Source organism: Gambusia affinis, linkage group LG15, assembly GCF_019740435.1.
Source record: "Gambusia affinis linkage group LG15, SWU_Gaff_1.0, whole genome shotgun sequence".
NCBI classification, from domain to species: Eukaryota; Metazoa; Chordata; class Actinopteri; order Cyprinodontiformes; family Poeciliidae; genus Gambusia; species Gambusia affinis.
In genome coordinates this window covers 7909823-7936029 of record NC_057882.1, presented here as the reverse complement: position 1 = coordinate 7936029, position 26207 = coordinate 7909823, and the positions used below count along the sequence as shown (strand labels likewise).

Sequence of the window (26207 nt, the reverse complement as noted above, 5' to 3'; positions counted from 1 at the left end):
TGCAGTGCTTTGGTTCATTTAATTTATAAAAGCATTCACTAATCAAGATGTCTTTGGAGAGTTTCACTTAATAGGGTCTCTGCAAATTTCAACAGTATTTCCAACTGTGGAGCAGCTAAAATCCTGATCTTCTTCCATTAGTCAATGCCCTCTTAGGCCCAAAACACACTGCATGCGTCCAACTTTTCACCCTCTGAGCAGATTTTTTTACCTGACACAGGCTTTGACGGACTCAGTGGTCCATCAATGTACCACCAGACTCCAGAGAACTCTTAAACTGCACTGTGCTTTTGCAATTCAAATAATTCACTTTGCCACCATGGCTCACTTCCTGTCTTACGTGTGATAGTTTTGTCAAATTACTTTGTAGCTCCAAACAAAATAAAACCCCACGTCTATCATGGTCCGACATTCAGAACGTGCTCTAACTGCTGTATACACTAACCGACCTGATCTTAGGACTTCCCGTCGGATCAGATGCCAAAGCGGATGTGTTTTGGGTTTTATGGCTAATAGTCATCAGTGTGGAAGCCGTCGCTGAGTAAAACGGACTCTGTTATTTTGAGTATCACAGAGGTGTTTAAAGTTGGAGTCAGAAGAAGCACAGAGGGTGTGAAGGAGATCCTGAAAAGAACACAGCGTTTCCTACAGAGGCTGTCAAGCTTGTACATTTTCAGTTTGAGATATGCACAAAAAGAATATGAAAAAAGATACAAAGTTAATATCTGTGTGGCAGAGGAGATATATAGTTGAGTCTAATTCCTGTTAGTTGGGTTTCGTTTACAGACGCCTCTGTCTCATAACCAGGATGACATTTTTTTAAACTCTGGGTTGTGTTTAAGAACATCATAGTTTTCTTTCGAATAGATTTGTGGAAGCAGTTACATTTTTATTGGATGACAAAAGTATTGTGTTGCTCTTTATATTTCTTAAAGAGAAATCAGACGTCAGCAACTCTCTGCTGGTCCTCCTTATCTTATACCTTGTGGGTCCTACTTGGAGCCTGCGCTTTGATTAAAGAACACAGTTCAGCCCCAGTGGTGCAGATTACTCTGGCTTTGTTGAAGGGGTTTAAAGAAAAGGTCAAAGTGCACCCACTTAATATGGGCCCCAAAGGGCCTCATGGGTAATTGTGAGTATCTAATAAACTTTTCGAGTCCTTTTTCTTGCTCAGATCTGGGGAACGCTGGGGGCCTGAGTGAAAACGATCAGACTCCCCCGGAGCCACGATTTCAGAATATTGTGTGACAGGTCATGACAGCAGTCCTTTAACCTCACCGCATGCTAATTTAAGCCTGGGGGGGTGGTTTCCCTCAGCTGTCCCATTTCCACCCTCACGCCGCGTGATGGGACACAATCCTGGACAATTTAGTTCGATTCTGCTTAATCTATGTGAATTGTGACTGAGCAAAATGTCAGTAATAGGTATGAAAAAGGTCAGGGGTGTGGTTCTGCATATCATTCTGAGATTGTGGGGGGCCAGTGGGATTCAGTGTGCACCAAATGCTCTGTGCAAAGTAATTGGCCGTCACTGTATGGGTCTGACTAAAGCCACAATCAGCCATTTTGTTCCTCATAGACACAAAGGTACAAAATGCACAATGGCAGAGTGGTTCAGGGGCCAACAGAGACTTGGAAGGACAGACATTTTAACAGGGCAGCGCAAGCAGTCTATTTGATTATGGGAGCTTTATTTTCTCTTTCATGCATTAATATGTCCTTCTTTGATTCCAAACAGAATATGTTGTTTTACCCCATCACACACACACACACACACACGCACGCACGCGCGCACACACACGCAAACACACAATACCTCCAACAAAGCGGTGTAATCTTGAATACAGAAAAAATAGTTCTTCTAGCTTTTTAAGGAATGTATGTACCTTAAATAGCTAGATGTGTCAAAGAGCAATATATCCTCACATGGATGGATGGATGGATGGATGATGGATGGATGGATGGATGGATGGATGGATGGATGATCCTCTACAACATCGTTACATTACAGCAACATGTTTGCATCCTGAAGCCTACACATTGTTCACATTTTATGACCCATCAGCTTTCATAGCAGTTTGGATCCTGTTAGCATTTACGCCCTGTAAAATAAATCACACAAATACTCAGACTAATGACCAGACTCTGATTAGCGCTATAAATAAACTATGTTATGTGTTTATGTGACTTGAATCTAGGATGTTACTTTAACATTAATTTCAGTGAAGTTATGATATGTGGCTGATTTCAGATCTTCAGCTTTGTGAAACGTTGACCTGCCGATGTTGATGGAGTCCAGATGTGTTTTCTAGACTCCTCATCGATTAATGGTCATTTTTATTTATATTTGCACCACTTCCTGAGAGAGCAGCTGCTGTAAAAGAAGGCTGTACCACTTGAAGACAAAATTATTGTGAAGGTTACATTTCAGATGCACGGTTTCATCACCTAAACCACAATTTCTCCATGGAGAATGTTCTTAACTTAACTTTGAAATTTCCAAAAAAGCCACCAACCATAAAATCTGAAACAATAACATTTACATTAGTTGTGTTCTGTTGAGCCTTTCTATTATCTCTGAAAAAAATCTTGCTCTTTGTTACTTTCTCACTCCAACAAAAGAATGTTAGTAGCAAGGCCTGGTATTGGTTATTTCTGTGTATAAATGTGTGCTGAAAAATATCAGATCTAAAGTTTCTGACAGACCCAACACCCGTCAGAGCTGAAAATGTTCCGGCTGCCACACGATTTCTCTGTTTACCTTCCATGTAAAGCAAATCACTCACCTTTCCTCTTTCTTTATGTATTTGTCAGTAAATAAAATTGCTGAACTTCAACTTAAGCAGCAAGACAAACTCAGAAAATAATCTTTCCAGCTACTTTTGTAGTGTAATTCCAAGTTGCAAATGAAATACTGCACATAAGCCATGCATTTCTTTTTCAGGAGTTAAGGAATCTTTTTTTTTTTGTTGTTGTTGTCCTTGAATCAGTTTGAAAAGAGAAAAAGTAAGCAAGAACTGCTGGCCACATTTATACTAGATAAAGGAGTTTTTCCTTTGATACGCACACTTGCGAGTTTCTTTTCATAAAACTTTCAACAGGCTTCTGCCAGACAGACAACAGGTGCTGTTACACAGGAAGTCAGAGAGCCTTGTGGCTGATCGGGATCCTTGTTTCTTATAAAGCAGATTTCAGGAAATAGAATCAAAATTATTGCCCACAACAAAACATGAGATAATTATTTATTTTCCAGAATCTGCTAATAATGTCTGATTAGGGAAACCTTTCCCTTTGTCAGTCTTCAACAGCCTAATCAAACTCTTGGCAGCATCGATGGCAGTAGGTATGAAACATAATTTCTACAGATCAGATAATAAAGATTTCACTCATGTGCCACTTTCTGGCACCAAAGTATGCCAAGATTTAAAAAAATATATTTTCCATTGTTCAAATTAAAGTTCTTTAATAATATCCTTGGGAGAAAGCAAGAAGTAATCTAGTTGGATGCACTTTTGGACACTTTTATTAATGATGGGACCATGTTGTTCTTACTGCTGAATTTGTTTTTATATATTCATTTGTGGAATTTCAGCTCCACAACTTTAAACACAGTAAGAATAGACATTAAGCATTAGGCAGGCTTCGTACTAATCTTTCATGGCATTGAATGCGCAAAGGACATTGCAAAGAACATGTTGTCTGAGCCTAAAAGACAAGAAATAATTCAACTACAAAATGAGCAGTTACTGGAAACTTTAACTTATGAAGTTCTTCTTCTGCAAAGCAAATCTATCAGGTTTTACAGCCAGACCTTTTATGTAACAGGAATAAATTGCTTTAATTCTGTTACTTTTAGCTGTCAGACTTGCATGCAGTGCTTTAAAGAGTACTTTCCCAGAGATCTGATGCACTTGACAGCTTATTTAGCTGGAATATGGAGAAGACTGTGAGCAGCTGTCGGTAAAAATAAAGCTGCTAATTTATGATGTAGCTTAAAGCTTTTAAGGTAAACAAGCCGGTAATATGTAGGTCAGCCTCAAGATTCATCAACAATGAGGACGTCCACGGGTAAAACTCATTATTTGTCACTTTATTTTCAAAATTAAAAGAATTTTATAATAATCATCATGACGTAGCTGGGTGACGTTCTTTAAAGGAGAGACTGTGACTGCATATGAACACATCGTTACTGAAAAGCTGGTTATGACGAGAAAAAATACATTGATGGATTTTGGTTAAAATGCAAACTAATGCTGCATATATTAGTTGAGATGAAATGATGGATGCCTTCTGCAATGTCAGAAAAGTCCAAATAAAGAGGAGACCTACGGTGTCCAAACATTCTCAACAATGTTTAGTCTAGAATTGAACTTACCAACCCCAATTAATGAGGCTTTTGTGTTGCATGAAAACTAGTGGTGCAGTAACATCTTGTGCTACAATCTCTTACAAACAAAAATACTTTAAAAGTCTCATGAAGAGTAAGCTATGTAGTGTTGCCGTGTAGCTTTGTTTAATCAATCATTTAATCATGCTTCCTTAATAGCTGCTGGATCTGTGTTTGTTACTCTTATTTTGAAGTAAGGATCGTCTGCAATCTGCAATCCCCTTAAAATATGAAGAGCAAGACTCACATTGTTGACTAAAGAGTTATTTAAAAAAGCAACTCTGTGGTCTAAAAAAATGTTCACATTATATAAACATGCACCCTGAAAGCATACAAGCTGAAATTCTGCATTCTAAGTAAATTACAGTGGCTGATGAAATTGATTTACTCAATTTGCTTGTTTAGATTATGACTGTGTGCGTGTGTGTGTGAGGGCGTGGGCATGTCTGTGCGAGTGTGTTTGGGTCAGACTGAATAATTCAGGGCATTGTGTGCCTCTGCTACTGGAGCCTTCATTATTGATGTACTGGGATCCCACACACTCATGATATGAAGGCAATGAAGACCTCAGGGATACATGCACACCATGTTTCAATTCAGTCCTGTCAAGTACTGTCTGAACAACAATGGCTCATCATGATTTGTGCTTTTCAGCTTCTTGACAGGAGTGCTAGTGAGCGAAGACGTAACAGACTCCTGTATATATTGAGTATGTTGAAAAGCCATACTTTTCATACATAAATATGCAGGATTTTAGTGAGACCCCCACGTCACAAGGGACAAAAGACTGGTGGTGTCATCGACATAGAAGCTCCTTCTAACTGTGCATCTGGACCTCTTTTTCTGCCTCCAGTTCTGAGAGATGACTTCCGTCAGACACCCAGTGATGTGGTGGTTGCTGCAGGCGAGCCCGCTGTCATGGAGTGCATCCCACCCAGAGGCCATCCTGAACCCACCATCTCCTGGAAGAGAAACAACATCCGAGTCAACGATCGCGATGAAAGGATCACTGTAAGCAGACTTCAGCTATACTCCAACAAAACCAAAAACACTTAATAATGTTATTTTATGAGGCTGATAAACACATCTTACATATCATGACCTAATTAAAAAGTTCTCAAGTCTTGCCCAGGTCCAATAACGGAGTGAATACAAACTAATGCCTAACTTATTCAGCAAGACTTTTATGCCGATTTTCCTCTTCCGACAATTTTATGGACTCCATTAAGATAATCTTAAGAGATCCTTCCTTTTGTGATGTGTTCAGAGTGACCCGGTCCGCTTGGAAGGACGTCAGGACTGCTCCGATCCAAAATCGGGTCTATTCAACTCGTTTTATTGTTTTGGACCAACATCGCAACATTGTGTGGTGTTCCCCAAGGACAAAGAAGAACCCAGCCTGTTGATTGTGAGGAATAGCCGATCAGACAGGGAGCGGAGTTTTAAATAAAGAAGACAGAACAAATGCCATGGTGCTCCAGAAAGTCTGGTGGACGTTGTAGATGTCTTTGTATTTAATCTTATTTTATCTTTGTGTGTGTTTTGAATATAGTCCACAAAACATCGGCCATGTTTATTTACTCTGAACTCCCGTTTGGCATCAAGAGATTTTGCGAGATTTCTTAGCTGACATCTGCATGTTGGGGAGTGAAATCAGGTTGCGTGTGTTGTGTTGCTCCCAACGCCTGGAGTGACACCACACACTGTACAGCCAAACCAGTTATAGCAATAATATTTTGTTGAGATGTGTAGGGTCTCTCAGGTTTTGAAAAGCAGCTGACAATTATAAAATCCTACCGTGTGAACCAGGCATTAGTCACAATGTAATTATTCTTATGTATGGCTGTGTTGAAACCAAGACTAGCTCATCATTCAACAGCAAGAGGAGCGTTAGCCTCTTCAAACTGATATTTGCAGGCAGAAATTTCTTTAGGTCTTATTGTGATGAGGCCTTTGGAAAGACTTTTGACCTCCAGTCAAAGTCCAGATTCAATTTTGGACTTTTGGCAACACTTGGAGATGTTTTTACCTCCTGCTGTAAACGTACACCTGGGCTCAAGTTAACCCTCATGTTGCGTGGGCCGGCTGTTTGACGACATCTTTCACTGTAGAATATTTTATTATACAGAGAAGTTCATAGATGACCAGTTGACTGCAAAACAATCCCAAGTCATAAGTCTTCTACCACCACGGTTGAAAGTTGTAATTTGGCCCATATCTGTTGGATGCAAAAAACCCTAAAGGGGTCAAACACTTGAGCTCTCAGGGTCAGTACTGGAACAATTTTAGATGCCCATCAACCATCAATACACCAGACATTGATTTGGAATCTTGTGCATAAGTACAGCCCACCATAAAAACAAAGTATTTCCATGGTGATCAGCTTAGAGGTAGAATCATTGTCGAATCATGGGAGCCATCTGTCACACATCACACACTGAACGTGACTGAGTGGCTTCGCTCTTGACCAACACGTCTTAATATCCCGTTTCCATGTTTTCTCCATTCGTCTTCTCTTCCACCCTTCCTCCCAAAACTTCTCCCTTCATCCTCTTGTTACCTCCTCATGTATTATCTTCCATTCTTCTCTTCCACCACCTCCCTCCTTCACTTCCGTCGCTTTCAGATCCGTGGTGGAAAGCTGATGATTTCAAACACCAGAAAGAGTGACGCTGGCATGTACGTGTGCGTGGGAACAAACATGGTTGGTGAGAAAGACAGCGATCCAGCTGAACTCGTCGTATTTGGTGAGTTATTTTCAAATTGATCGTATCACAGCACTCTGAATTCAGTTCTTTTTTTTTTTGTCACATTAGTTTGTTGAGGATCTTCTCTTGGAGTCCCTGTGGAGGTTTTGTTTTATACCTCCTTCCTTTCCTTGCCAGCTGTTGGAGTAGAACATCGATCTTTCCCTCCCAGTTGCCCTTTTGACCCCTCTTCTTTTCCCCCTGTCTGACTTTCGGCTCAGTGGGACTGTAGCATTCTTACAATGTGTATCGATTGTGGAGAACACATAACCAGCCATTGTTCTTCTTTGTCACTTTATTGCAGCAGTAGCACTTCAGTGTTTTCCAGGCTGTCACAATTTTTTTCACAGCAGTCATAATCTTTATGAGAGCTTGCAGGGAGTACATGTCTCATTAGGTGTATTTAATATGAACCTAATGGATTCAAGAGTCTAACGCAGATCATAGAATCTTGACTTGTCATTGTTTATGTCTGTTGCTGTACAATACATTGAACACATTATGATAATCCGTGTGTTCATTGATATCATAATGGTGAAAAAACATACATTATTTGGTAAACTATTATATTTAGAGCAACATAGAAACTCCTCCACTCAGGAATTCTACAAGTCTAGCATCGCTGGCATCAGGAATAGGGGCAGCTAACATGTGTGCAGACCCCACACATTCTGGACACAAACTTTTTAAACTGCTCCCTTCATGTCAGTCCTACCGAGCGCTTTTGCATGAACCAGCAGCCACAAATTCAACCTTATCTTCCACTTGTATAAGGAAAAAAACCCCAGAAAAACACTGGATGTTTACAAGATAGAAAAAAAAGATATAATTTTTTTTGTTTGTTTGTTTTATATGCATGTTTATTTTAAATGTCATCATTGACAGTAAAGCTGAACTGAGGTCAAATTAATTCTCGGTGTTCATAAACCTGAAGAGTAAAACTGATTAAAACCTGATCAGGTTGTATTTTGACTTCCCAGACTCTTCTTCTACTGAGCTGTACTCACACAGCATAGGTTATTATGGGCTGTGCAGTGGATTGTGATAAATAATTCCATCTGTGTACAAAATGTCAGCAGGGAACTGTTTGTATGAACCTGCTTGCTTCCCACCACAATTCCCACTTTAGTTCTTATCCCCTGAAATGCTCTTACACGTCCCACGTCTGAGTCCAACCAGGCATTCAGGGGTTTAAATGCCTGCTGGCTTCACTTCTCGTCTCTACAAATACTCAGATGAGGGTTTTTTTTTTTCAGATATTAAACTTCGTTTTCCATATAAAATCTTTGGTTAATTGCATGAATCTTTTTTCTTTACATGTGTAGTCACTGCAGGGTCACAGGGGAGCTGTTGCTTCTCCTCACCAGTCAGTACGCCCTGGACAGGAAGAAACCTATTACAGTCTGCTGAGAACAACAACCTTTAATTTATAATGACATTCACAAGTTTTGCTCTGGAGCCAATGACTAAGCACAGGAGCCATTTTAGATGTTTTGTTACCTCGAGTGTTATTGAGTATTTGAGATTCTCTCATCCAGATGACTCAATAAAAAAACATACTAACTTACCACCTGGTCAGCAGAGACTATATTCCTGCTAAAACCGAACACTAACCCTGCAGAATAAGTTTTCATTGAAGCGTTTGGGTTTATTACCACCAAATCCAGGTGCAGCAGATCTAAGTAGCTGTGTGATTTCAGAGAGGCCCGTCTTCACCAAACAACCGGTGAACCAGGTGGTGTTGGCTGACGATACGGTGGAGTTCTTCTGCGAGGTACATGGAGATCCCACTCCGACTGTCCGCTGGCGGAGGGAAGAGGGAGAGTTGCCCCGGGGCAGGTACAAAGAAAAACAACACTAGTACTTCAAAAATTCATCTCACATTCAGATATTCTGTATGAATGCATGAAGGGAAGCTCCCGCTTGCAAACAACTTCTGCGGGTTCCCACTTCTTCTCAGATTTCTTGGGCAGAGTCATCCCGGTGTTGATGTGTTTGCAGGTTTGAGATCCGCAGCGACAACAGTCTCCGTCTGAGCCAGGTGCGAGCTGAGGACGAGGGCACCTACACCTGTGTGTCAGAGAACAGCGTGGGCAAAGCGGAGGCCTCTGGAACCCTCCACGTACACGGTAAAGGCGCATGTTCACACTGCTGGATTTCTTTGAAATATACAAAAAAGATACCAGCTTATAAGATAACAGAAAGTTCTAAATGAAAGTTTATATTCAGTCCTTATGGGCTTGAATGTCCGCATAATGTGGGGCTTTTAAAAAAAACCTATGTGCATGGCTCTTTTTCCCAGGTAAGAAATTTACCATCATGCAGCTTCAATGGTTTCTATAATATAGAGCTGAGAGCACAAGTTTGAGCATTAATGTGGATTTTAGCCAGTACAATCTACTCCAAAATCAGTCAAAATTCTTCTTTCAGGCTCCAATATATAGATATGCTACAGTTACACACATTTTTTGTAAATGTCCCTTAGCAAGTTGCACCACAAACGCATTTTTTTTTCAGACATCAGCAAAAAACACTCTGAATATTTGAGTGTTCTTCTTGGCAGAATTTGAAAAGTTGAAAGACATGACTGGTCTCTTTAAGTTGTTATTAAGTGTGTGTGTGTGCGTGTGTGTGTGTAAATGATTGTTTGCTATGTGTCTCTGTGTTGCCCCATGCTTGGCAGATTGGCTTCTGTTCATTTGGAGGTCACATCTTTACACACACTCTTTGTTATTGTGACCAAATAGCTCAATCTGTTGGAAGCGATCGCTCCTTCTTCATTATTCTACTGACTTTGTATAATGAGTGTACACATGCACATTTCCATTTAGCTTGAATGGACTTCATGGCAATAACAAAACCAGCTTTACTTTTGAAAGTGAGATGGGTATTCCACCAGTTTCTAGTTCATGGTACTTATCTTTCATAAAAAAAAAAAAAAATTAATTATTGCAGTTGTTAGTTGGAAAATCTTCTCAAGCAGCTGGCCAATCGGATATTGGATTGGAATTAAACTCTGATTGTTTCTTCAACTGTTTTGATCATTGTGTGTTTCAGTCTGTTAAGTTAAAAACATGTTCAAAGTTAAGTTAATAGCAAGTTGCCAGTCAAAACATTCTACATTATTTCACTGGTTACGCACTGTTAAGTTCAACTGAAAGAGAGATAAAGAGAAAGAAAAAAAAAGGATTTTAAGGTTCTTTCAAGCCTCGACTCGACATCCCTGTGGAGAAACAACTAAGATCAAAAAGCAGCGAAATTGCCTGAGAATAAAGGCGGTCCCTTGAAGAGAAGCGAGCGGATGAGGAATCTGTCATTTGCTATGATAAAAGGGAATATTTAGTGTTTTTTTACTTGGTACAGACACCAGCCTCTACCCACAGAACGGACTGATAGACATGTCAATAGACTCCATTATGATAACTTCAAGAAGGCTTTGACAATCAGAGCAGTGCAGAAACACACACTGGTGCAGAAGTGAACATTTAACTAGCAGAAGTTTGTCTCTGAGTGACGGAGGGATTCCCAGCAGCTGCTTTTAGGCAAATGGAAATTGATTGTGGGTTGATTGTTATAGCTGGGAGCATTGGGTATAATAGGAAACTCTCTCACACACACCCCCCCCCACACACACACACATACAGAATGTAAATGAACACACACAGAGTGAAACCACCGATCAGAATGTCTCCTCTTATTTTCACCTGTGTCTTGATTTGGATCATTGTGATTATGATGCAGCATATAGATCCACATCTAGAAGATGTAAGATGTAATGACAGGTAGCAGCTGACATGTCATACAAATGACGGGACACAGAAACGTTGCTGTGCTATGTTTAGCCTTCCTGGTATCTGCTGTAATTCTCACTCTCTTGCAAAAACAAATCAAATCTATCATAGAAACCTATTTGTTCTACTTTTGTAGAAAAGTTTCTTTCAAACTGCTTGAATTATGTCTCCATTTACTTATGCTAAAAATAACTAACTTTCAATCTTCTTCCCTCTGTAGCAACTTCCTCACTGAAGAGGGTTGCAGTTAATGGAATCTGGTAGCACTTAGATATTGGTGTGTTCACTGATTAGAAAACATATTGAATTTTTGAGTTTCGGACGAGCTGGGCTCGAGTCAGGAGCGATCAGTGTGAAAGTTCTCGACGCGTCTCTCATTTCATTCAATGTTTCGAGTCATTACCAGCTCATCATCTCATTTGTCTCATTTTCTTCTCTCCCTCCCCGCCTCCACCCCATCGCCTCCTCTAACATCACTCCATCGCAGTTGGCCACTCATGTAAGTATTCCATTTCATTCCATCGCTTGTATATTTGCGTGTGTTTGTGCGTGAGCGATCCTCTCAGGTTGCCATGTTTCAGACAGCAGATGCTCGTCTGTCTAAAAGCGTAAAAGGGTAATCAATTAGCAGTGAAGCACTTCTATCATCAGGAAGGAAGGCTTTTTATTTCCACCACTCTCGTGCTGCGTCATCTAACGATTGAACCTTGGGAAGGAAGAAGCAGGGCTTCCATTAATACCAGGGATCTTTAATTTAGAATCCAAACCTTCAGCCTTTGTCAAATGAATTAAAAGGAGGCGATGCGGCTGCAGTTTAATTCCGATTAATCCAACGTACCCGAAGAATTCAATTTGCTCTCTGGACTGAAATGCATCTACATGGAAGAGATCAATGTGTGCTATTGCCAGTCGTGTCTGTGAACGAGATGTCCGTCGGGGACACAGAAGCGGGATTCTGTACCGTAGCCTCTAGTTTTAACTCTCAAATGTTCTGGTGTGTGGAGCTTCCTGTTTGCACTCCTTGAAGACAAACATGTAATTGAGGTCAAGAGCTTAAACTGAGGCAGAGGCTTTCAGTCGGCTGCTGTTCAGACTATATAAACAGTGGAGTCGTGCTGTTTTTCAGGAAAGGTTTATATAGCCATTCTTATAGCGGTTATGCTTTCTACCCAACATTAATGTTCCTTTAAAGGGGGAAAAAAATAACATTTCATCTAAAACCCATTTTGCCTGTCAGAAGAGATCAGGTGAAATAAAGATTTTCCACTATTAACACATTTAAAGACTTGAGTAAGTAATGCTGGAGTGATGCAATTTAGTGTGAACCTTGTGTAGAAAATCTCATTGAACTGAACTAGAAGTCACTGCAGAAGGTTGAAAGTAACAGTTTGTGGGCATGATGTTCGATGGTCGAGTCTCGTTGTCATCTGTCAAACATATCTTTTTAGATTGTGGCCAAACAGTTCAAGATTGGTTTGATCGGAACATAACATGTTCTCCTGTAAGCCTACTACTGATATTACTGTTTTTTGTTTGTTTGTTTTATTTTTGAGACAAGCGGAGGTTAATGTTTGAAAGGTTTTGGGAGATTTTCGGCAGGCCAGATGTATGGAGAATACAGGAGAATGGTGTAACAACCACAGCAGCCATGTTTTACCGTTTTATCTTCTCTCAGCTTTTGAAAGGTCACTTTTGTCCCATATTGCCACCACTTGTTGATTTGTAATCTTCACTGCACCATAACTAATATTAATTATAGTATGCTGTCTGATATCTGACTGAGAAGATTCCCTCCAACTTCTCTGCCAATTTGGCTTCAAGGAGCAGATTGCAGGAAAATGCTAGAATAACAGCCAAATGCTAAAATTTTAGGATTTAGTTTTCCCCACCCCTCATCTTCTATCTGACAGATAGATTTTCAAGTTAAACTCTACAACATATACGTTGCATTAGAGGTGGAAAACCTTTTCAACTTTATGGTGCAGAAGAAGCTGCTCCTTCAGGATCGTAAACAACACGTGAAACAATGCACTGACTGTGAACACACGCATGTCCAGACAACACAGAAGCGTCGGTTTATCCGTGATCCACATGAATCCGCCGATTCTACACTTGATTGAAACCGTGTGCTTCCAGAGAGGTCCTAATGCTCACAGAGCGAGAAAGAAAACTAGACGGACTCCATTGTAACCTTAGGTTTGAACTTGCATATGTTTGTATTTGATCGGTACATCTTTCAGAGTTCTTACTCATTTAAAGCTGAAAATGAAATTTTATGGGCAAACGAGATCGCATAGCAAACAAAATATATCTTTGCACTAAATTTGAAGACCAGCGAGGTTTTGAAATGTTCTCTTTTTCCCCTGCAGTATTACCCCAAGGTGCTGCGACTACAGAAAATAATCAAAGTCCTGCTTCTGTAGCTTTTTCTTGGGCTATTTAAAGCATCATCATTCTCCAAGTTCCTTTATTGATGTTGGAAAAAGAAGTTGGAGCTCAGGGCAAAAAAAAAAAGAAAAAAAAGGCTAACTTCCAATTAAATGTAAGCTCTGATGAATTATAGCCTGACTGCAATGCATAACTCCATGGAAATAATCAAGTACTCAGTCTTCATTTGGGAGTGAAAACAGTCTGAGGGAAGAAATAATGTTTAAATGTAAGAGCAGGGGTGTGTTATGAGGAAGTAGGAGTGTTTGTTGGAGGCAACATGTGTGAAACAGCGTCTGGGACTCTGACAGCTGCCTGTCGCATCTTAGCCCCCAAAGGAGCTCCTACTGGAAGTGTGTGTGTGTGCGGGTGTGTGCGTGTGTGTTAAGCCATGTGTCTCGTGTGTCTGCAAATGATATGTGAGACATGCATGCAAAGGAGAAAGGGGGGCCGGGAGAGATGGAGCTAACATCCTTTGCTTGTGATCACTTTGTGTGTCTTTGCTGTGTGATTGAACAACACGGCGAGTTCATGCAGCAGCGGTGGAACAAACTCCCACTCTGATCTCTGAGTGGCGCTCAGTAGGTGGCGAACAGCTGAGCCCAAGCGCTTCCCTGCCTCAGTTTGTTTACAACGGGCTTGTGTTGATCAAACCGGTAGCTGAGCTGAAGGTTCAGCTGGTCCCGACATCTACTTCGTTCTGCAAAAGCTTACAAAAGTATTGTGATATTTCAGAATCTGTTGCGTGGCTCAGATTAGGGAAGATTACACTCCCAATGATTGTAGATTTTAGGATTAATAATGTCTAACCAGTTAACAACTTACAGTGAACAGTCTGCAGACAGGACCATCTGGTGAGTCTTTATTCTTGCTTCGCTCTGTGTTTCCAGACGGTACAGGACAGTCCTTCAGTTCACTGGTAACTGTATTCTTATTTTAGTCTCAAAAAGTAAAAATAATATGAAAACCTTTTGACTTCCAGAGTTTTTTAAAACGTTGCTTATAATATTTTTCATTTAAGTAGGATTCTATGAAGTTAACCCCGTAAAGCTACAGTATGTAACATTTATGAAAAGTTTTTACATGTTTGTCAAAACTAACGTGATGTTGTGACAGTGTAATATTAGATATATGATCTGTGAAAAAAATTGATCTCCTCTGCCTTCTCCGTATGGATCTGCAGTCATATAGAAATAAACCAATAGGTCAGAAACAACCAGTCAGGAGTCAGGATTAGATTCTTAGTGCTGCAGTCATTCTTGTGTATGTGCTGCTCACACCCTCTCTCTTGCTCTATGTGGTTCCCCACAACAGAGACTGCCACAAATACCAAAGCTAGTTACCGTGGTCACTGATGACTTAGATAAACAGTTTTCCTGGAGAAGTAAGTTGCTTCTTTGCCATTAGCACATTGATCACAGCAATGCGAGGATTAGTGTCTTAATAGACGCACTTTGGCCTTCCACTGACACAGCTAAAACTGGTTGTGCATTTCTGCATAACTTTCACCAAAAAGGTGAAACTTATGCAGGTGAACACACATAAGCACCTACAGGGTACCTACATAGCGTATTTCTGCTGTTGCTGGATCCTCCAAGGTGCGTTCAGACCAGGCCTCTTTAGTCCAGCTCTAGTTAATTTTTCTAGAAAGTCAGGTTCGTTTGGGTAGGTGTGAATGTGTAATCAAACAAAAAAGCGAACTCTGGTCCAGCCTCTCTGTTCAGCTAAAGCGAACTTTGGTGCAGTTCCAAAGCACGTGTGAACACCAAGCGGACCGCCCCAAAACAAGGAAGTGAACTATAGTGCAGGGCGTTTTGGGTAAATATAATCTAAACAAATGCTTGGGACCTGCGCTAGCAGGAGAAATGGCTCGTTGTATTTTGCCAAAGATAAAAGAGAAATCTTACAACCACTAAAATATGATACCATTCCACTTTTCTTAACATTTTGTGAAGGACAAAGTTGCACTTCAGAGGTTTTCATGTCGTTTCCTTCAGTGGTTCTTGGTGCAGACCAACACACTCGAGGAGGGGAACAGGTTTTTGAATAAGGTTTGACTCATTTGACATCTTGCAGTGTGAAAGCGAGCTACACCAGCTGAAAATATAATAAATGTTCCAGTTTTGGTCACCACTCAAACCAAGTCTACACCCTAAGTCTGCTTCTGCTCTAAGGACTAGGTTACCTTCGGATAGAACATGTAGACTTTCTTTTTTTTGCAGAAACAGCAGCTCCAACATCATGATCAGTCAACTCACCCTGTAGCTGTTTAGTATTGAAAAAGCTTCTCAGATAAACATGAAGCTGATGTCTCTTGTTCCTCAAATCTAGTCCTAACCAAGTATTTAAACTTGAGCATTTGATAACAGGTTGTTCTTTTGTTTTTGTTTTTTGAAAGAAAAAACAACATAATTACAGCAGCTATTTTCGGAATTGTTCTCAATTTAGACTGAAATTTGGTGCCTATCTGACTGAAACACAGACATTTCAAAGTAACCAAGAGATTCCCGCTCCAACCAGATTTCCGTCCTTTAATCTGACAGTTCTTGTCTGGAATGCTGTGGAAATCCAACATGCAACCCATGTCTATTTTTGCCTCACTCTTGGCGTGTCAGCCCCTCCATATGTTCGACAAGTCTGGCAGCGGGGCTTTTCTTAAACATGCCTCCCGACTCAATCAGACGCTTTTCTTTGTCTTTCCTTTGGCATTTAACACTCGGCAATTGACATCCCCAACTTGCCGTTGCTTGGCTCACACGGGGCTGATATTTCATGTGTTATTTTGCATAACAGTAATTTGCCGTTCCTGATAGGAGCCTGTTAAAGAGGAGACACTGGTGCACCAAAGAGCCTGCAGGCCTGACTCTTAAATAACTCCACAAGTGACACGCAGACATTGTTTGCTGATTCCTGTCATGTATATTTCAGCGACTCTGTTGCGATCTATATTCTCCCCCCTTTTCAGTCCCAAGTGCTGATGCTAATGTTCCTCGCTGCCCTAAATCTGAGGCTCAGTGTCGTGCCGAGTGCACCCATTATTGCTAATTATTTATTGCAGCCTCAGGCGACGCACCAGCTTGCCTCCTCCAATCAAACATTGTCATTCTGCAGACAGGCACTATGTGGTGCAACCAATGCAGCGTGTTAGTTCTGCACGTTCTGTAAATGTTTGAAAAAGTTTTGTTTTGTAAGAAGGAGAAGGAAATGCTTATTTTTATTTTATTTTATTTATTTGTTTATTTTTTTGTAGGTTGTCTTTCCCTAAAATGGCCTTCAAAGCCCAGTGCTTTAATGTTGGGCATGTTCTTCTGTTGCTTCTTCATACACATGTACGTATATGCGTGTGTGTGTGTGTGTGTGCGCGTGTGAAGTTGCCTGGAGATGATTTACATAAGGAATGGGTATTACTCTGCATTTCTTTAATATTTCAGGGCTTTGCATCAGGCTGTACAGGAAGCTGGTCGCTGAATTAGCGAGGGAGCGAAGGCGAGATCACTTTCTCATGCCCACATGAAGCACACGGGGGGGTGAATGCGTGGACGTTGACCTTAAGGGCCAACAGGGAGCCGCCCTTTTGACCCCAGGACATGACCCTCACCAGCTCAGCCAAGCAACGCCCCCCCTGCTGAGCTGGGATTTATGCCCCTGTTGACACATAGGTCCCCTCCTGTAGCCTCCAGGTTGGGTCCTAAAATTTGTGTCTGGGGTGTGCCTGAGAGTAATCTAGGAGAATAAGCAATTCGGGGATAGAAAATCTTATTTTTTTACATCACTTGCCGATTTCCTGGCTCCCCCCCCCCCCCCCCCATTTATTGTTCTTATGAAAAGCTAGATTTTGACTATTTTGGTGGTCCAAACTGTGACCCCCCTCCATCTCTCTGAAAAGTGCAGATGGGAAATGAAAGACCGGCCATATTGGACTTACCTCTCATCAGTCCGATTTTGCACATAGTTTGAACACACTGAAGGAGCAATCAAAGGCAAAAGCCCAACTTTTGTGAGTCAGTGATGTGTTCTGCTCATGTTTTTGGTTTTCTCCTCTTTGAACATCAATCGTTGGACTGGAGCGTTTGAAGAAAACAGCGTTTCATGTTTGCTTTATCTGCAACGTTTGGGATGCGAGTTTCGGTTCCACAATTAAGAGTTTTTCTGTTTTTCCCAAATTAGGCGTCCAAATAAGAAACTAGCAGAAGGATCGTGTTTGTTCTCTCCCCTGACTGTGACTGCTGAATGGCTCTCCTCCTTCCAATTGCCCCGTCTTTCTGTGCGCTTCTATGCTAATCGGGGGTGCGAATGAAAGAGAAGCAGGAGATCAGGTGGGAAGATGAGAAATCAATTAGGACTGTTGGAGGGCATCATTATGCATTCACACCCCCTCTGCGGAGGAAGGCCTGTCACTTTGCTACAGAATCAATACAAATCAAAGAGCTGTGTGTGTGTGTCTTTGTCCATATGAGCGCACACACCTTTACATGCAGCGGCAGAAAGAAAGCGAGAAAGCCTGCCGTTTATCTGCAGCCCCCTTTCTCCTCCTGCCTGACACCAGTTCAAAGACATCTGATTAGCCTCATCACAGAGGTGACCCACAAACCTGGATTCAGACGCAAGGATGTCTCAGCTCGTCTTTTCCCTTTTCCGCAACAGAGGCTAAATCGTGGCTCGTAGCCGGACACCGTGAGTATGTACAGCGGTGTGCCACGCCGCTGACCGGAGCCGAACCAGCCAAGGTTAAGTGGGGGCCTTCGTATCGTTCCCTGTTGGTGGACAGTATCCAGTTAGTCATTTCAGCATTTCATTTCATGCTTAGCATCGAATAGACTTTACAGCACAAACGGATCCAATTCAGATTGAAATACATAGCAATATGTGAGTTAACGAGTTTGGTTCATCACAATACAATCTTGTCTTTAAATCTGTCTGTGTGATTAAACCGTACAGACAGATTCAATCACATTCGGTCTGATTTAATCATATCCGTAATGCGGCGCAGTCAACACTGTACCAAACAATAGGCTTAGGGGTAAACTTTTAACCAGACTCGGTTAAAAGTTTTCCAAAGATCCCGGCTGATTGCGTTCAGGGTTTGTCCTTGCTGAAGTTCTCTTCAATTGAAGACAAAAACAGTCGGTCTCTGAAATAACCTGCTAATCACTTTTCAAGAAAACTGTAATGGATTTAGTTGCAATAAGACAGAATAACCGTGGCAGAGGCTCGTGTGCGTTTCAACCGAATGCAAAAATATATAAAGTTAATGTATGAGCTTTTTAAAATTTTGATTTCACTTAACTTAACTGCATCATCCAGGATGACTTGAATCAGTCAGTTAATTTTTTTATTTTTTTTATTTCGAAGTGTTTCATGAACTGTAGCAGAAGAACGACTGTCAAGAAAGCTTGACAGTCCAGCTTTTGAATGCAGCCTCCTGAAAGTGGAAACCAAGCACGGTTTTGGGTTCTGGGTGGCAGTTTTGTTCCACTTGTGTTGACTCTGACAGTCTGTCCTCCTCCTGTGTCTAACTCTATATTTGTGTTTTAAAGACAAGAAGAAGTCTGACAGACTTGTCAGTTAGTTGTCAGCAGCTCATTCACTCAGCCTCACTACTGGGATATAATATGACCTGCAGATTGTTGATATGACACCATGGGAAGATTTCCACTTAGAAATTTGCCCTTTTGTCTGTGTTTCTTTCATGCAGTTCCTCCTCAGATCGTCGTCCGGCCACGGGACCAGATCACAGCTCCGGGTCGGACCGTAACCTTCCTCTGTGGCACCAAGGGAAACCCTCCGCCTGCAGTCTTCTGGCAGAAAGAAGGCAGCCAGGTGAGAACGTGCCTGTCAGATGCGTGGCGGTAAACACTAAAACACCTTCTGTTCTGAATAAATCTGCCCTCTGAGGCATTTGGCAGGATCTCTCTGGCACAATGAGTCTGACTGGAGCTGCATGGAGGCTGAGTCTGAGCAGCAGAGAGGCGGGCGGCCGTTAACGGAGCTCAGATCGTTGATTGTAGACACGGTCCACATTGCAGGAAAGTAGCTTCTGTGTTAAATGGATTTCATGCTGATTGCCGTCCTTGCACAGGCTGACCTGTAAATGCAGTTAGTCAACCTTCAGAGGTCAAGCAACAGGTATTCAGAGACGCTCGGGATAAAAATGAAACTGTTGTGAATGCAGATGATCTGGATCATGAAACATGTCGCAGCAGAAGCCGTGTCCCATCAATTCTGCCTCGTCGTTTTCCTTCTTTCATTGGAGGTAATAATGAGACATGTTTTGTCTGGTTGTCTTTGGTTTTACTTCCTGATGTTCTCCAGACATATTTTCTGCATTTCAGAACTGTGTCAGAATTGTAAAACCAACTGGTTTGTAATGTTACCCTGTGTTGTCAACTTTCTGGCATTAGAAAAACTTACGTCCAGGGTACTTTTACACCAAAGCGGTCTTAGTGCTAGATCAGGGCTCTATGAAAACACAACACAGAACCAGTAGTGAATTGAGGAACAACTCTGGAGATGGCTTGTATTTACGCTGTTTTAAGAACGACTTTCATTCGGGGCGTGACAATCCTCAGCGGAAGACTAAAGCTAGAAAAAAACTGAACTTTTAATCCATCAACGGCTGCATTGCAGCAGCAACGACCTGTTTTCAAACCCCAGTCAAGACATCTTGGATGAATATTAATATTACATGTACACAGTTTTAACAGATTAAAAACAGTGATTGAGCTCATATGTCTACTTTTGTCAGTGATCTGGCATTAATGAGGACATTTGAACTGAAAATGTTGCTTGTTTTGTTGATATACACCTTTTAGTGCTCTTCATGCTGCCAAACAGGTTCTATTTAAGTGAGTTCTTGGTTCTGAAGGTCTGGCAGCGTAGACTTTTTCCACATAGAACCAGAGTTGTTTTTGGGCACCTAAGTAGATATTACCGTCATTTGAAAGCTGCGATTTTCTTATCCTGAACTTACATTTGTCTGACATTAAAATTATTTGATGATTTCAAACATTGAAGTGACTAAAACAAAGAAAAACGGATAAAACAAACAAAAAAAAAAGTCATTGAGGTGGACGTGCATTTAGCGACACTCCTTTTGTAGGAAGTTTTTTTCAGAAACCCACACCTCTTGACACACTTCGGCTCTTCGCTGCCTCTCGTCGTCTGGAGCTACCTGCTGCAGATTAGAGCCACTCTAACTCACACACAGCATACACACTTCACCTTCTCATCATCCGCCCGGTGCATTATTCCCCAAAGCGGGAGTCTGCACAGGCCTGCATGTCTTCAGAAGGCATGCGTGTGTGTTTGAATGGGTGAGAGCGTGATAAGCATTACAGCCTGTTGGAGTGCTCAGAGACGATGAGAGCGAGAGTGCGTGGGAGCCTGCAGCGTGGCTTCCAGGTATAGATTATAGGGGAGGGCGGACGAGATTGGAGGAGGCCTGAAAAAATGTGTGTGGGAGAGAAGGTGTGGAGGACAGAGATAAAGAGGAGAAAGCATAAGGAGGAAAGAACGAGGAGGAGAGAGAGAGTCTGTGGGAAGCATGTTGGGAACGAGATTGGAGAGGGTTTCGGAGTCTGGAGTGGCGTTGACACGTCGTGTTGGAGCGACCTGCGGCGGCTCAGCCTGCTCACCTCAGACGCTACGGACCAGGAAACATAATGTTTTACTGTGATCTACACGGAGCGCAGCACATCTGAAAAACATCTGGTTGGATAGGAAATTATACTTAACTATATGAATTGCTTTAACAATGTGCATTGTTAAAGCAATTCAATTTTCAGTTTCGTTTTAGTCTTCTGGAGCTTCCACTTGCAATCGATTAAACTGAATTTAATTCAAGAAAAGTTTGGTTGTTCTAGAAAAACTTTTTTATCTGATATATATATATATATATATATATATATATATATATATATATTTTTTTTTTTTTTTTTTTTTTTTTTTTTTTTACTTTCCAGCCTTTAGCTTACGTCATATTTTGCAGAAATGTTGAAAATGTGTCTGTCAGGGGTAGAGTACCAAAAACATCCTCACTGTTTTATCATGGCACAGTAAAGATACCCAGGAATAACTGCTGTGAATACATGACATGCTTTTCCATAAAAAATGAAATATTCCAACGGTGTTGAAAAAGCACAATTTGACTCTTATGATGTCTCTATTAAATAAGAAACACAATTGAAATCACACGTGGACATGCTTGTTCATGCGATAAGTCATTAAAAAAAACATTCTGCCGCAGCGTCCTCCTACCACTTCCTGTTGTTTTCTTTGTCTTTTTCGCCAGTAGTAACATCCGGTTGTTGATCACATGACCTGTATGCTGCAAAAAACATGTTTCCACTGCAGTTTTGCTTGCAAAAACTTTTAATCATAAAATGAGTTTTATGATGTGGCGACTTTAATTTCTTATTTCCAATTTGCCAATTTTTAGGTCAACGGTAATGTAGCTGGTGACATTTCTAAAACTGGATATTTCCTCGGTTGTCTGACAGAAACTGGAATTTCACTCTGGTCCAAAGGGTCTTTTAGTCATAAAGACGGTACGAGGAAAAATAGTTGTGGTTTCCAAAGCATAGGTTTGCAGAATTTTGCTGTACTTGTTAACCAGTAGCCGGCCTCATGTGCAGCGTAGTGTGTGTGTGCGTGTGTGTGTGTGTGTGTGTGTGTGTTGTGCATTGGGATAAATCTAAACTGTACAGACAGCTGAAAGGTGGCCAGATTGATATTTTCCTGTGTAAATATGATTTTAAGATGAGGCTTTCTAATAGAACGAGAGGAGAAACACTGTTGTTATTTGAATGCCAGACCAGAATTCATAGTCTGACATCATTCTGTTAGTCCACAGGCACCAATCACAGATTCTATTTGTAAATGGCGACCGTTTGACACGAGGACGACAGCGCTTGTTTTTCTGCTCTAGATCCTGCTGTTCCCCATCCAGGAACCTTCTCAGTCAAGTCGTTTCTCTGTGTCTCTGAGCGGCGAGCTCACCATCGCTGACGTGCAAGTGGAAGACTCTGGCTACTACATCTGCCAGGCCATCAGTGTGGCTGGCAGCATCCTGACTAAAGCCCTGCTGGAGGTGGAAAGTGGTGAGTCTAAGCACAGAGTGACTTGTGTTGACCAGGAGCGATGTTAAGATTTGGAAGTTTGCTACATTTTTATGAAGTTTGGCTCTTATGTTTGGACTTGTGCCTTTTCTGCTCATGTTTTTTTCTGCACTTTCACAGCAGGCTTGTGCTCTGCTTTTTAAAAAAATTCACAGCTTACACACGCTACGACATTAAAATTAGCTTCCTGTGTACTACACAAGAATCCTGAAAAACACTCTCATATCCATCTCCACTGAAAATATCCTCCTTCTCCAATCTCTTCTCTAATCTGATGTAATCAGAGGGGACAACCGCTGATAGTTTTATGCAAATAACTCGAATGCAACATATGCTTCCTTCTCTGCGTCGCTCCCAATCAGCTGGGATTTTGTTCAGCTCCATCTGCATTAACCCCCCCTCCTCCATCCCCCATCAACCCCTCTGTTGACTTTTCACATTTTCAGTTTAACTCCAGTTAGCTGATGATATCGGATCTCAAATCAGCATAGAATGCTAATGATGTTATGGCCCATGTCTTTAAGCAAATGTTAAATGCAGTGTGAAGTAGGTGCTCTAATTCTGCACAGTGACTGCGTGTCAATGGCTATGAAAGCATGACTTACCTCCATGCAAAACACATTAGACACAGTCTTTAACTCGCCCTGCAACATTTGGGGAATTTATGCTACTGAGTTAGTCTAGTGTGGCTCTGCTTTTTCATTCCACTTCTGCTTCAGTTTTCATGTTTGACAAAAAGGATTTTAGGTGGAAACTGCAGTCAGTCAGGTGAATGAGTCCCGCTTTTTATCCCAGAACTTATTCAAGCGTCCAACCAGCTTCCTCTTTAGCAAATCTATTTATAATCTTCATATGTAGTAGCTGCAGTTTTACATTAGAAAGACATGTGCATCACCTACAGTACAACTGTCCAAAAAAAAGAAAAAAAAATTCGATTATATTCTTAAGCAATAGGTGGGACTCTGGAAGACAAATATATAGAAAGAACTATGAACTGTTTTTTGTTGTTTGTTGTTTATTTTGCAGGTACAGTTTTTTAAAATCCTCTGGCATCCCTCTGAAATGCAAAATGACTGCAAAATGTTTTGCTCTATGCCTCAACTTTGTATCGTATCATTGAAAACACAATCTAGTTTTCTTTGATGTCAAGCAGAACTGTTCATCGATGACAAAATTAAACATATTGTGCCAAACAGTAGGAGGCATATTTTTTTAAAGACTGATCATAATTTAGAGATTGAAGAAATCGATTTTTACATGCATTCAGCACAGGTTAAATGCAGTAGGGATTGCGCATCCTGACTTCTGTTTGTTCACCCACTGAAATCCGAATTTCAAAGTTCCACAGATGAACTCATAACATTAATTGTTCTGTATTGCGCAGAGGGGTCTGTTGCTCTCATAGGAGGTAAAGTAACATCGTCCTGCCTGATTTAAAAAAAACAAAAACAAAACAAAACTATTTCATAGATTTGCATTTTAAAAATGGACCAAAACACCTGAGAGGTTGGACCTGAGAGCCTTCGAGAGTAGTAGTTTTTCAGTTTGAACATTTTACGTGTCACTTGGCAGAACACACATGCACATGTGGAAGCCAAAGAGGAAAGGTTTAATTTTAGTTTTTGGACAGTAATGAGTGGAGAGTCACTGATAAAAACTGATTTCAGATCTCTTTTTCTGTAGGGCTTTCAGCAAAACCAGATACAAATTTCAGCTGACTCTAATTTCTGTTTCAGGACTTCATTTTAATAATTCTTGAGTATAGCACCGAAAATTTGTTTTGCCACCCTTCAAGCTGTGAGTCATCATGACTTATTTGTAGTAGAAGACCACTGCAGTCTGTTAAACAGGATTTGCTATTTTAAAATAAGGACGAAATGATGGTGGAGTTGGTGGTTTTACCTGGCTCACCTTGTATTATTGTGAGCAGCATTACAAAAGTAGCAGTTTGTGTTAATAATTTTAAGTTATTATACTCTTATAAGAATATAAGAGAAAGCCTGACAACAATTTCCAAATTCAACATGTTGCTTGATAGACAGAGACTAAAAGAATCTAAAAGGATAGAAAAAGGAAACTTGACTGTTTTCAATTCAGCCATCTTTCTTTCTGTTGAAGGTTTTGCTTTCTCTCACTCTCCTGCAGCCCAATTGAGAAATAAAAGGTACATCCTCCTTATAAATAGCTTCTTACTGCTCTTTAAAGGCATTAAAAAAATGTAATGCAAAGTTAAATATTAATACAAAAGTTCGGGCCGGAACCTTTGTATTTGTTCGTTTCTTGTACGCCAGTTAATCTGACGCACAAGTGACATCGACAAACAATCTGGATGGACGACAAAGCTGCTTCTCTTGGCTGGCGTTGAGTTATTAATTTATGCTTCAGAAGACAATCTGATTGGAAGCTGGAATAGACTTCTGTTGTGTTCAAGTTACGCTAAAAGAAGCTAGCTCATCGGCAATTATTCAAGTCTAAAATAGCATCTTGATGCTAAACATGCTACAACAGCACAGACATCCCTAATGCTAATGTCAGCGTCCACAGTCGACGTTTCCGAAGACAAATTTTTTTCAATTAAGTTCCATGATTGATCAGGGATTCCTGAAACTCTTGAAAATTGAATGGGTATAATAGCACTATGCACCACTCTGATGGTTGAACAACATAAGTAACATTTAAATAACAATAAATATTTGTTGTTCAGCTCTTATGTCTAATTGTTCAAATATTTACCAATAATAGGGTTCCTGATTTGAAATATTGCTTATGTTTGCCGTTAACTCAAAGTTCCACAGTTGTTCTTCTAACATATTCATTGTTCTGTGTTGCGCAGTCCAGTCCCACCTAATATCTCACTGATACTGAAAATAGCTAACTTTGAGTCTAACTCTGCCTTTTCTAAAAGTAATGTGATCTGTGTAACTTTGTCTATCAGAACCTCGCATTCGCTCATCAGAAAAAGTTTGACTTTCATTTTTTGTTATTTTTGACCAACCAGTTGCCGATCAGGGCAGGTCAAGCTTAAAATCGATCGATTCTGAGCACCAGCAGATTTTTCGGTGCATTCAAAGAACTGGCAAAGGGAGTTGAGAGATATTGTCCAATCAAACTCTAGACTTTGTGATAACCAAACTGGAAAAGATGCTAGCGAGGGAGGGATACGATGCCAACCTATAATTTAAACAGATGCTAATAATCCAGTAAGAAAAACAAGATATTAGCATTTTATCTCTAACTCTTAAATCGTTTTGCTGTTTCCTGTCCCTTCAGCACCCTCAGACAGGGTCCCTCCCATCATCCGACAGGGGCCAGGCAATCACACTCTTGCTCCCGGTTCAACCGCTCAGCTGCACTGCCACGTCATGGGCAACCCCATCCCCAGCATTCAATGGGAGAAGGATGGCCAGAGGATTCTGGGAAACGACGGACGAGTCAGCCTGATGGAAAATGGCACCTTTCAAATCACCCGCCTCCAGGTGAGACAGTAACACTCCCACTTAGCCGCCCAGTTCCAACTTTTATCTTATCCTGTTACGCCCCAAACCTAATAACCCGTGTCCACAGTCTGTATTATGTACTTAATGCACTTTATACAACATGAACATAATTTATCTGGTGGAGTCAGAGACTGTGACCTATATGGCGTTATGGTTGGTTTACGTGGTGTGTGTTTAAAAGTAGAACGGAGGTGGAGAACGGCGGCGTGCGATCACCATGATAATGAGCGTGCAAGGCCATT

General features: G+C 41.0%; 1 protein-coding gene across 6 annotated transcripts in view; it reads left to right on the top strand.

Annotated features, from left to right (window-relative positions):
- robo3 (roundabout, axon guidance receptor, homolog 3 (Drosophila)) overlaps positions 1-26207 on the top strand; it is a 183300-nt gene that overhangs the window by 133033 nt on the left and 24060 nt on the right. For 3 of the 6 annotated variants that reach the window (XM_044140104.1, XM_044140105.1, XM_044140108.1), the window contains exons 3-10: positions 5241-5398; positions 7014-7134; positions 8835-8973; positions 9136-9263; positions 11413-11424; positions 19048-19172; positions 22279-22450; positions 25739-25944. In XM_044140104.1, coding sequence (XP_043996039.1) covers positions 5241-5398; positions 7014-7134; positions 8835-8973; positions 9136-9263; positions 11413-11424; positions 19048-19172; positions 22279-22450; positions 25739-25944 — 1061 coding nt within the window. The remainder of the gene's footprint in view (positions 1-5240; positions 5399-7013; positions 7135-8834; positions 8974-9135; positions 9264-11412; positions 11425-19047; positions 19173-22278; positions 22451-25738; positions 25945-26207) is intronic. The other 3 variants (XM_044140107.1, XM_044140110.1, XM_044140109.1) reach the window with 1 other exon arrangement.